The sequence below is a fragment of the Trachypithecus francoisi genome, unplaced genomic scaffold (assembly GCF_009764315.1).
Source record: "Trachypithecus francoisi isolate TF-2019V2 unplaced genomic scaffold, Tfra_2.0 Lachesis_group7, whole genome shotgun sequence".
NCBI lineage: Eukaryota > Metazoa > Chordata > Mammalia > Primates > Cercopithecidae > Trachypithecus > Trachypithecus francoisi.
The window spans coordinates 87,864,146-87,877,105 of NW_022681472.1; the positions used below are offsets into that span (position 1 = coordinate 87,864,146).

Consider the following 12,960-nt stretch of genomic DNA (forward strand, 5'->3'; position numbering starts at 1 on the left):
TCCTCTTCTTCTTCTTCTTCTTTTTTTTTTTTTTTTTGATGGAGTCTCACTCTGTCACCCAGGCTGGAATGCAGTGGTGTGATCTCAAGTGATCTCAACTCACTGCAACCTCCACCTCTCAGGTTCAAGTGACTGTCCCTGTCTCAGCCTTCAGAGTAGCTGGGATTACAGGCATGCACCACCACACCCAGCTAATTTTTGTATTTTAATAGAGATGGGATTTCACCATGTTGGCCAGGCTGGTCTCGAACTCCTGATCTCAGGTGATCCACCTGCCTCGGCCTCCCAAAATACTGAGATTACAGGTGTGAGTCACCGTGCCCAGCCTCTTTTTTCTTCTTATGTAGTATGTCCAATACACAGCTAAGAATTAAAAGAGCAAACATCTGTGTATCTTCCACTTTGCTTTACTGAGGCCTAACATTTTACAAAATATTCTCGGAATTTTTTAAAAATAAAACACTGCAGATCCAGTGCTTTTGGTGCCTCTAGCATGACACCCAAAGGCAGTCATCATCTCTAAAAAGGGTAACTTGGGCTCTGGCAGAGGCCCTATATCCTCCTTTCCTCACACAGGTTGGTACCAGCTCCTAAGTGCACATTAGTCATCTCCAAGTCATTCTCAGGCTCTGAAAGGAAGAATTCTTTGGGTGTGGATTTAAAACACCTGAACTCACCTGAATGATCCGAACTATTCTCCTGGAAATGTTCAGAAGCTGTCAACTGGGACTGAGGAGACAAACCGTGGGTGTTTCCTCCAGGAGGCTGAGATATGATGTGGCTGGAAGAGGAGGTGATTGCAGATTCTGCATTCATCTTCCCCGACTCCCAGTCATCGGTCGGAGAAGAACAGTGTAAACCATCTGCTGAAAAAGCAGAGGGGTTCAGTGTAAGTGTGTGTGTGTGTTTGGTGACTGCTCAATGCACAATTAGTTCCTAATAATCACAAAAATAGTAACATTGATACACTATTGCACTACCATAGTGGGATGGGAGAAGGATTTTTGGATAAGATAGTGTATTCATCTGTTTTCATGCTGCTGATAAAGACTTTCCTGAGACTGGGTAATTTACAAAGAAAAAGAGATTTAATGGATTCACAGTTCCACATGGCTGGGGAGGCCTCACAATCATGGTGGAAGGCAAGGAGGAGCAAAGTCACATCTTACATGGATGGTGGCAGGCAAAGAGAGAGTAAGAGCCAAGTGAAAGGGAAACCCCTTATAAAACCATCAGATCTCATGAGACTTATTCACTATCAGGAGAACAGCATGAGAAAGACCCATCACCATGATTCAATTCTCTCCCACCAGATCCCTCTCACAACATGTGGGAATTGTGGGAGCTACAATTCAATATGAGATTTGGGTGAGGACACAGGCAAACCATATCAAATGACATTTCAATTTGTCTTCATACTTGAAGGTTGAAGAGAAATATCTTTGGTACAGAGATAAACAAAGGCCAGAGGCATCTTCAGTGACATTGAGGCCTGTATAGATGGTTTTAAAGGAAGTGTAGTCAGTATATAAACCTCACATCTTTATAGGACCAAACTTTACAGCAGTCAACTCCTTCTACTTCTGATTCATTTATTCATTCAACATTTATTGAATGTGACTATATATTAGAAATTGACCTAGCTGCTGGGATACAGTGGTGAATTAGAACAACATCTCTGTCCTTACATATTGCTGAGGGGCAGGGGAGAAAATATCTTGTGACAAGTGCCATGAAGGAAATTCTGCCTCTATAAAATACATTGAAATGCCTAGATAAAATATAGCAACCATCTGTTTAAACTTTTTTATTCAAAGAGGCTATTTCATACATACATAGCTTCAAGAACATGCACCCATTTTCTTCTATGATGATTCATACATAAATATATTTTACTGGCCCTAAACTTAGTCTGACATTCTCACACAAAAAAGTCAAGTTTATTGCAAAAGCATGCATGCAACATTAAGTTTCAAACATGCTAAGATGACTCCTCATAACACTTAGTGTCTTCAGTGTGAGGTCACCAAGGAATGAATTTTAATCCTTGATTCTTAGTTTGAGTCAGAGATTAAGGGATCCAAAATGCTCTAAGCCAAGCTTCCTTGGAAAGGATGAATGTGTTAAGAATGCCTTTCAACCACAGGGAAAGTTAAGCACCACACCTCTGATTCAACCACTGGACGTCTCCCATTTGGTTCACTTGGCATAAATGTACCTAGGAATTCTCTTGGTTCTGTCTTGAGTGGTCTGTGTCATATTTCAGGGTTTAACTTTACTCTTATGATCTTGGGTAAGAATTCAAGCCAGTTTAGAACTCATTGACTTGGAAGCAAAGCCACTCAGAAAGAGTAGCCAGAGTCCTGCTTTGGGATGTAGGTGTTTTCTAAGCTGACATCTGAAAGGGACTGTACATGCCCAACACATGTTATTTTTCTTTAACTCTATAGCTGAGCTCAAAAGAAGGAAATATTCCCAAAGCCAAGCCAGGGAAACCTAAGCATGCGCTGTGAACAAAGCTTCCAAAAGGGGTGGGGGAGAGGGCCTTAGAAGTCATAGTAGTCAAAGGTCGATGGATTAACTGACACTAGGAACAGAAAAAAAGGCCTTGGTCTCAAGAGAGGCAGAAAATTAAAACCGAGTTTCTGTAGGGACTCAAAATGCTATTTCCTCAATGAAAGGGTGGCTAGGGAAAAAAAATCTGCCCAATGGTTCTAGGAGAAGGCATGAAAACTTATCTCTTTTGGCCTACGTAGTGGGTGGGAGGAAAATGTCTCCCTGAACACTTTATAAGTAAGTGGGTTTTTAGTTAATTTTTTTTTTTTTTTTTTTTGAGACAGAGTTTTGCTCTTGTTGCCCAGGCTGGAGTGCAATGGCACGATCTCAGCTCATGGCAACCTCCGCCTCCCGGGTTCAGGCGATTCTCCTGCCTCAGTCTCCCCAGTAGCTGGGATTACGGTCATGTGCCACCACACCCAACTAATTTTGTATTTTTAGTAGAGATGGGGTTTCTCCATGTTGGTCAGGGTGGTCTTGAACCCCCGACCTTAGGTGATCCACCCACCTCAGCCTCCCAAAGTGCTGGGATTACAGGCATGCGCCAACGTGCCTGGCCTTGAGTTAAAATTTATACTACCCTGGGAAGTTAATATTTTAAAAAGTCTCAGGCTGGTACTAGCCCTGTGACATCTGCCAGAAGCCAACGTAAAAGCTCTCTGTGGAAACACACTCTCAGTCCAAGCTGCACAGATTTCCCCAGATAAAGCCCAAAGGACATGAGCTCACAATCTAAAATTATAAATTACGCAGGGAGATAATCTCCCATGGGTAAGGAGAATAAATATGGTGCTTCAGAAAAAGATAATCCTGCAGCGGGAGATAATGGGAGTAGCCATGATGTTACCATCTGGCTTTAAGCTTTGAGCAGGAGGCATGGTGTTTGGAGAAATTGTCCTAATTTGTTTTACCTTGGGGAAACTGAAGGCCTGTAAAATTTGTGTGTTTTGTTTTTTGTGTTTCTTTTTTTAAATACCCATAGCATGTCCTTATTTTTGCTTCTTGTCTAAACAGGACAATTATTTCTATGGTCCATCTAAATTCTGATTTCATGACTAAGGGAAATATGCATATCTACTGGGCAAATATTTGGTAAACTTATAAATTGTAGGACACTTAGATGGGAAGGAAACAAGGGAGAATAAGACACTGTCCCAAAAGAAGTTGAAATCTGGGGGGGGGCAGGGTGTGCATGCGTGCACGTGTGTGTGTTTGTGTGTGTGTGCATGTACACATAAGTCAACAGTGGGAGGTGATAAAGAAGGTATCACTTACGGACAGGGGAAACAGACTGTCATTTGCTAAAAAGAGATGAAATGTGGTTTTGTGGAAATTTCAAGGACTTTCACATCAGAAAGACTGGAACATACATTCTAAGACTAACAACAGGGCAATTTGCTTAATTTTTCTGACCCTGAGTTTCTTCATGTAAAAGAGGACAGTAATGTCTACTTTCTCACAGCTGTGATAAGTGAAGGAGAAAATACAAAAATGTAAACATCCCAACATATGGTATAGATGGAGAGAATCGAAACTTCTATCACTAATAGACATTGTAATAGATATCGTCCCTAGTTACATGGGGAGTGGGGGGTGGTAGAAGGGTACTGATGAGTCAGCAAAGGATGTTTCAAGGTAGAAGTGATTTTTAAGAATTTATCATTCAATAATAAAAGAAGCTTATTACTTGACCTTGGATAAGGTAATTTTACTTTGAATTATATATACAGGAATTTGCTATACCATGAAGGGATTCCTAAACCTGCTCCAGACATTTCTAGGCACAGGGTTTATCCCATATGGCTGCTTAATTGCCCTGACTTTACCATACGACACAGTCCTCTCTAGAAGAAACTGCCTCAGGAGAGGGAAGAGATTATAATCTCTGCCCCCTGCCCCATCACAGAGCTGAACAGGCATAGCAAGAGGGCCTCTGGGAAAGACCAACTTGACTGGTGGGGAACAGCCACAGCTCCTGAGAAGGGTTTAGAGGCAGGGACAAAAGAAGAGCAGGGAGGAAGAAAGGAAAGAATCAAGGAGATGATTTTTACCTTGTAGTAGGAACTTCAAGGGGAACAAGCAGGGTAATCTGAACAGCTGCAGTTAATAAATAGAGACTTTCTCTGCCTTGATCGCTGTCATGGAATGTCTGGAACATAAAATGACTAAGGAAAGATACCAACCAGCTTGGGAAGAAAGACTGAGGCAGCCCCCAGGTGACATCCCCAGAGAAGACCCCCAAGCCAGAGGATTTGGGAGGTGGAGCAAAAATAAGTGGGGAGGAAAAAGTTGCGTGGATACAGGCCAGGCAGATCTATTTATTCATTCAATGCAGTTATTGTATATACTGCCAATGCTGCCCTGGAAGAAGGAAGTCAAATTAGATACTGCTCTGCCCTACTCATGATCTGGAGAGGGACATATATGCAAATGAACAATTAGGATGCAATGAGGTAATTGCTACAATAAAGGCTGGAGCAAGTTGTCCAGTGGGAGTCTAGGAAAGGGTGTCTGAGTCTGTCTGAGGGAAATCCAGGGAGGCTTCACAGAGGAGGCAGTGCTTCAGTGGAAACTGGAAGGATGAGTAGGAGTTCTTCCAGAGAGACAGCAGGAAGAGGACAGGCCAGGCAGAGAGAAAGAAAGTAAGTGGGGATGGGGAGAAATTACAATACATCAATCTATGAGAGACCAGGGTGGGTTGCCAGAAGAGTGAGTCCTTCTGTGTCGCTAGACAAGAGCATGTGAGTGAGGTCAGTCCCAGGAGATGATTCTGTCTGGGCTGCTAAGCAGAGGTCACATTGTGTGGGGTCTCATATCACATTCCAAGCTAATATTGATTCTGTGGGTGATTTAGAGTCATTAAAAATTTGAGCATGAGTGTAACATGAGTTGCTTTGTGTGTTAAAATGCTCACTCAGGAGTGAGAGATTTGCAAGATTCCCAGTCTCCCATTCTAGGAGCTGAGGGATTATGGGGCTCCAAAAGACATTGGGGTCCTCATACAACAGTAGTTCTTAATAGGCGGTGATTTCTCCTCCCTGGGGACATGGTGCAGTATCTCGAGACAGTTTATGTTGTCACAACTTGGGGTGATGTGAGAGTGTTACAGGCATCTACTGAACAGAGGCCAGGGATGCTATTAAACACCCAGCAATGCACAAGACAGGTGCCACAACAAGGCATTACCTGCCCACAATACTATGATGCTGAGGCTGAGAAACTCAGTCATTGAGAGAGCGGACCTAACCATCTAAGGCAACTGGATCATTAGAGTCCTTTCTTCGAGTGGTGATCACGTGTCTGTATTTTCCTGGTTGTGCTTACTCTAGTCAAAACACTCTGTTCTCTGCCTTCAGAGGACAGATCATAATTTATGATTTTATAATTGTTACAGAAATACAGACAATAGAATACATAATTTGTGTGGTTTTTGTTGTTGTTGTTGTTGTTGTGTGTCTGCCTCCCTCACTAGATAAAGGCTCCATGAGAAAAAGGTCACTTCATCTGTCCCAGACACCAGCAATTAGTACCCAGCTCATAGTTAGCATTCAGTAAGTTTTACGGAGAATTCAGTAAGGGGTGGGATGTTAAGATGTGTAGTGTTGTTATTTGCAAAATCTAACATAGGCCTGCTATAACAGAGTGCAGTAACTATAGAGAAAGTGGGTCAGTATTCGCCACCACGGAGGCTAAGGCTGAGCTAAGACTGCGACTTCAAGAGAGGAGAATAGCTGGTGGGCTGGCTCCACCTGTGGTCCCACTCGGACTGGATACTCAGCTGGGGTTTTGGACTGGGGAATTACTACTAACCCTGCAGGCTGCCTTGCACCACCTTACACATAGTCTTTGGCAGCTTGACAAAGCAGTCTGTGGATGCATCCCTTCTGGTTGCCATAGAGAAAGGAGTGGCAGAAAATGAAACATGCAGATCATCCAATAATGACCAGGCTCCTGAGGGGGCCCTGGACCATGATCATCCCAGCACCATGCATGGTAGCCAAAAGGTGGAAGCAGCCCAAGTGTCTATCCATAGATGAATGGATGATGAAAATGTGGTATATGCATGCAATAGAATATTATTCAATCTTAAAAAAAAAAGGAAAAACTTGCCATTTGCAACAACATGGATAAACCTGGAGCACAGTATGCCAAGTAAAATAAGCCAGTCACAGAAGGACAAATATTGCATAATTCTCCTTCAATGAGGTAGCTAAAATAGTCAAACTCATAGGAGCAAGAGTACAATAGTGGCTGCCAGGGGTTAGGGGTTGGGGTGGGGGAAATTGGGAGCCATTGTTCAATGTGAATACGGTCTCAGTTATGCTGAAAGGATGAGTTATAGAGATCTGCTCTACAACATAGTACCTATAGTTAACAATATGGTATTTATTAATAAGGTAGCTCTCATGTTATGTTCTTAACACACACACGGAGACACAGGAACCTTTGTGACATGTTGGATATGTCTATTACCTTGAGTGTGGTGATGGAATCTCGGGTGTCTGCATATGTCTAAAGTCATAAAATTGTACGCATGAAATATGTGCAGTTCTCTGTATAGCAATTACACCTCAATAAAGCTGTTAAAAAAAAAAAAAAGGAGGCTAGCTGATCAAATCCATGTGGAAGTGAGAAAGACATGGGAACTTCCACGGCTAATTGCATATTCATGAGTGCCCCTTAACTACAATCTGGGTAGATGTGGACGAGACTGTAACAACAGTAAAAAGATGTGCTGTTTCCCAGGGCTGCCCAGTTGATCATAAAGCTTTGCTGCTGAGAGTTGGATGAAATAAAAAATGTATCCTATGTAGAATACTGAAAATTGTACACAAAATTTTCTAAAAGAAAAGATGGCATTCGACAGAGAAACCACAAAATGTCTTAACATTCAAAAATGATCAAGGAGATTTTTCATCTCTGAAAAGACATGATTTAACTTTCCCTAATTGACAGTGAACTTTCTTCTCCAAACTTAATAACAAATAAAAGGATTATAATGCAGAAAATATTTTACCAAATCGCTCTAGTTGTATTATTGTTGAAGATATCTATTTCATTCTGTTTAACTTGATCTGTAAATTTGATGTAGTTTACTTTTGTCAGGAAGATTCTGTATCTTCTAAGCACATTTTCCATATCCTTTTATATAAAAATGGACATGATTTGCTATAAAGAGAAGCCCAAAGCCACATGTAGATGTTGCCATCCCAAAGATATTTATGTGACAGGCATGAATTCTAGAGAAAGGCACGCACCTCAAGCTCAGGTGACTTGCCTGGAGTCATCCTGCTTTTTCTAGGACTGGCAGAAATACAGCCCATCCTGTTCAGTCCTCCCTGCGTGAATCCTCTACTCTCCTTCAGTATGACTCACAGGCTCTGGGAACACATCCCGAATTGCAGTATTGGGGCCTGGGTAGCTGCAAAATTCCATGGCTCAAGAATGAATTGCAACTAATGAGGAAAGGTGTCAACACAGCTGGGAAAGGGGTGAACTGAGGACAGACAAAACAGGCAAAAACATCCTCTTGCCTGAAAAATGAAGCACAAGAAAATCAGGGGAAGTAATGTTTGATTGCATCCATTGCTTGGAGAGAAAACAGCAAAACAATTTAATTTTGATTTCTTCTGGAGTCTTCTAACTAGGCATTTCCAGAGAAAAATAAATTGCTGATAAAAGTCATGGGGCCTTGGGTAAATCCGGAAAGCAAGAAGTCTGGGGAAGATGTGATTACTCTGACAGCAGAGATGAGAGATTTCAAAGTCCCGTGTGCGTCCAGGTTGACTAATTACTGATTTTGGATGGAGGTAGTTTGATTTGTTATATTTAGAGGATATTTGGAAACCATGAGAATTTTAATAAGATACCTCATGCATGTGCAGTATTGCTGTGGTCCAATCACTTTGAAATTGTTTGGACATATTTTGAAGAGACAATGAAGGAAAAACTAGACATTAATTTCTAAATATGTGAAATACTGTCTTTAGAACAGTGATTCTCAGACTTTAGTCATCCAGGCATCATTTTCCTGATTTTTGCCAAATCCCAGAACCTGCTTGCTCTCAGCCATTTAATATTTTCTTAAAATTGTCTCATTTTACATTTTTACTTTAAAGCAAACTTTATATCAGTCACATAAATGCCCTAAACAGAAAGTAAAGGTAAAAATAAGTACAATGGAAAATGTAACCTTATTTAATGTGTGTGAAATACTGGTGAAGCAGAAAGCTCTGAGCCTGTTCTTGGTTAAGAAGAACTTTGTTAAAACCAAAGACAGTGTAGCAAATGTTAGAGAATCTGACAGCTACCAAGGTTCTAAACTGAGCCTTGGTTTTCTTGGTTTTATCAGAAGGATTGTAAGGGAATTAGAAAAGGAGCCACAGCTTCTCTCTTACTGTCTGATTCAACATTCACTGTTGCTATGGACTAGCAGCGTTTCCTACTCTACCCTACGCTTTAGAAAACATTGCTTTAGAACTGAGAAGACACTTGCCTTGTTGCTCCAGAAAAAAACAGGGGAGAACCAATGGATGGACACTCGAAAAGGCACACTAGAGGTGAGCCTGAGTAAGCCATTCCTGGAGCAGCAGTAACCACTGAGAGGAAGAGGCAGCCTCAGAATGTCATGAGTGGGTGGGGTAGGGGATGGGGAGATGTTGGTCAAAGGGTACGAAGTTCCAGTCGGACAGGATGAAAAATGTTCTGGAAATCTATCCTATGGCATGGTGACTAGAGTTAATAACAATGTATTGTGTTCTTGAAAATTGCTAGGAAAGGGCCAGGCATGGTGGCTCACGCCTGTAATCTCAGTACCTTGGGAAGCTGAGGTGGGCAGATTACTTGAGCTAAGGAGTTTGAGACCAGCCTGGCCAACATGGTGAAACCCCATCTCATCTAAAAATACAAAAAATTAGCCAGGCGTGGTGGCTCATGCCTGTAGTTCCAGCTACTCAGGAGGCTGAGGCGGGAGAATTGCTTGAACCCGGGAGGTGGAGGTTGCAGTAAGCCAAGGCCAGACCACTGCATTCCAGCCTGGGCAACAGAGTGAGACTAGGTCTCAAAAAACAAAAAAATTGCTAAGAGAGCAGCTCCTAAATGTTCTCACAACAACAACAATAACAAATGGTAAGTATACGAGGTGATGGATATGTTAATTAACTTGACTTTGCCATTTCACAATGTATAACTATATTGAAACATCACATTGCCCACTTCATCAACAACACCTTAATTAAACATTTTATCAAAATGAAACAAAATAATGAGAGTCCAAAATAGGCAAATCCATGGATGCTGAAAGTAGATGAATACTGGTTGTCAGGGGCTGGTGGGGAAGGAGGAGTGACTGCTATTGAGAATAAGGTTTCTCCTTGGGGCTGATGGAATGTTCTGGAACAGGAAAGCAGTCGTGATTGCATGACCTCCCTGTGACTATACTAAAAAATCACTGAATTGGATACATTAAATTGGTAGGTTTTAAGGAATGTGGATTATATCTCAATTAAAAAGTAACGAGAGCTCTGTACTAAGATATTTGTGCTACTCTGTCAGAAAGAGTCAGAGTGGTGACTTCTCCTTTGCCTTCTGAGTGAAGATTCCAGACATAAAACATCTACCAGGGACTACAGAATTCTTAAGTTGGCCTCTTTATCAAGCTGTGCATCATTAACCAGTTCTTCATATTCTTTTCTTTCGTAACACCACACTCTTCTGCTTCTTTGCCTGAGAAACTTTCCCCAATGAGCTTTTTCCCAATGTAATCCAGTGATTAAGAGCACACGCTCAGACTTTTCTCTTCAAATCCTGGCTATGCGACTTCCTACCTGTGTGGCCTCACATAGTACCTAAGCTGCCTTAGCTTCTTCCCCTGGAAAATGGGGATAAAGGATAATAACTCACTCAGAGGCTTTGCAGAGAAGTGATGACATGACATGTGGCTTTGTTGGAATTGTGCTCACCTCTAGCACTCACACAGTTAGGGATCATTATGACTGGGGCTTCTGTTCAACCTCCTGAATTCCTTTCTTAACTCTCCTTTCTTCTCATTCACTTGTTTTCCATAAGTAGACTTCTTTATTCCAAAAAACTGTATTGCTTCTCAGATTGGCTTATGAATCAATGTCTCTAGATCCTTCCTTACTCCTGAATCCCCTTATGTTTCCAAACCTCTACTGGTTATGTATTTCCCATACGGTATCTCAAATTCAACCCATAAGAAATACGATTTATTGTCTGTTTTGATGATCCTCATCTGTTCTTTTCTGCCTTTTTAGAGCTAATGTGTATTAAGCACAATACCAGCCCCTGGTATTCATAAACAATATTAGAGATGTGACACTTCATGAATTATTGCATTTCATCCTCCCCATTCTATCTGCTATTATTTTTCTTATTTTATATCTAAGAAGTGGAGGATCAGAGAGGTTAGTTAATAACTTGCCCAAGAACAATCAGATGGGAAAAGGTGGTTCTAGGATTTGAATTCAGGTTCATCCAGTTCAAAAGCTCATTTTCCTTATGACTCTACCACACTATCTTCCAGCCCTTGGTGGCTTGCAGAATTTTTGACGCAGTCTCCCAAATTAAATACATCAGTTTTCTTTGATTCCCCCACTTTCTCACCACTATATTCTATCTATCACCAACCTGTCAATTCTACCTTGGAAAATATTCTTTAAGTCTCTTCCTTCCTCCCTATTTCCTGCCACTTCCTTAGGATACTGGTTGATTTTAATTGCCTCGGAGCTCCCATCCAATCCTCAATTGTGCTATTGCAAAGATAACTTGAAAATTCCAAATCTGATTGCATCATCACCCTGCTTAAGAGCCATCAAAAATATTCTTGATTGATTAGATAAAACCCCAAATCCTCAATGGCACAAAAGGTTCTTCAAATAACTATGGTTAATCTTTCTGGCCTCACCCCCCACATCCCTGCTCTTTCTCCTCTCCTCGTCCTGCTTATACATTCTTGCTATTGTGGAAAACTAGAATCACTCAATTTAAGTAATCCTTTGATCATATTAAGAATTGTTTCTTCATTTAACAAGCACTTATTGTACTTTTAAAACTAATCTAGTATTACATGCACACACACACACACAGGAATATATGTAAAAATTGGCAGAATCATCATGGTATTGTGCCAATGCCCATTTCCTGGTTTTGATAATGTGCTATAGTTGTATAAGTAGTTATGAGTGGGCAAAGCTGGACGAAGCATATACTGACCCTCTCTGTACTATTTTTTGTAACACTTTGTAAATCGAAGTTATTGAAAATTTTAAAAAATGCTATGTGTGTTTTCTATCTAGGAAGCAGATTAAGAAAAATCGTAGCCATATAATTGCTACACATTTATATGAATACATTATTGCATTATACGACTCCTCTAGCTTGCTCTTTGGGCCTGCTAGAGGGACATAATGCATTTCTCCTTGAAAAGGAGAACAAAGCCCTTCCTGGCAGCAGAACAGAGTCTGCACTTTTAAATCAGGTAGACCTAAGTTGAATTCCAACTCTGCTGGTTATTTATTTATTTATTTATTTATTTATTTATTTTTTGAGACAGTCTTGCTCTGTCACCCAGCCTGGAGTGCAGTGGCATGATCTCTGCTCACTGCAAGCTCCGCCTCCGGGGTTCACGCCATTCTCCTGCCTCAGCTTCCCAAGGAGCTGGGATTACAGGTGCCCGCCACCACGCCCGCCTAATTTTTTCTATTTTTAGTAGAGACTGGGTTTCACCATGTTAGCCAGGATGGTCTCGATCTTCTGACCTCATGATCCACCCGCGTTGGCCTCCCAAAGTGCTGGGATTACAGGCGTGAGCCACTGTGCCCGGCTCCAACTCTGCTGTTTATAAGCTAAATTGACTTGGGTGAATTCTTTAACCCTGAACTTCAGTTTTATCATAATTATAATAAATATGATAATATGACTTACTTCCTATGAGTTTGGGGGATATTTAAACAAAATAATGTATGTAAACAAGCTAATATATTTTTAAAAGACAAAATGTGAAGTGCTCAGCACGTAGTAAGCACCCTTGACTTCTCTTTTCCTCTCACAGCCACGTAGGCAAATCTTGTTGCCTCTACCTGTAAAATGAATCTGGAATCCTACTTCACATCACTTTTTAAAGGGTTTCTAGCTTCTGTTCCGAATACCTGACATCTAATCTGAACCCAGCAGCCAGAATAATCCTTTCAACATGTAAATCGAAACAAGTTATTCCTCAGCTCAGAATCCTCCAGTGGTTTGCCGTCCTCTCAGAGTATGAAAGCAAAGCCTTTGAAACGACCCCACAGCTCTCCTTGTCCCTTCTCACTTGCATTCCTGACACACATTTCAGTCTTTTCCCTACTATCCCCCCTCACTCACTCAGCCCAGTGCAGGCTCTGA

The 12,960-nt window shown here is 41.3% G+C and overlaps 1 protein-coding gene across 8 annotated transcripts in view; it reads right to left on the reverse strand.

Annotated features, from left to right (window-relative positions):
• TMEM71 (transmembrane protein 71) overlaps nt 1-12,960 on the reverse strand; it is a 61,055-nt gene that overhangs the window by 20,140 nt on the left and 27,955 nt on the right. For 4 of the 8 annotated variants that reach the window (XR_004435531.1, XM_033203713.1, XM_033203712.1 and 1 more), the window contains exon 6: nt 678-866. The exons of 2 other annotated variants lie outside the window; for them this stretch is intronic. Coding sequence is in view for 4 of the 6 variants with exons in the window: in XM_033203713.1 (XP_033059604.1) it covers nt 678-866 (189 nt within the window). In the remaining 2 variants the exon portion in view is untranslated. The remainder of the gene's footprint in view (nt 1-677; nt 867-12,960) is intronic. 2 more of the 8 variants (XR_004435532.1, XM_033203711.1) reach the window with 1 other exon arrangement.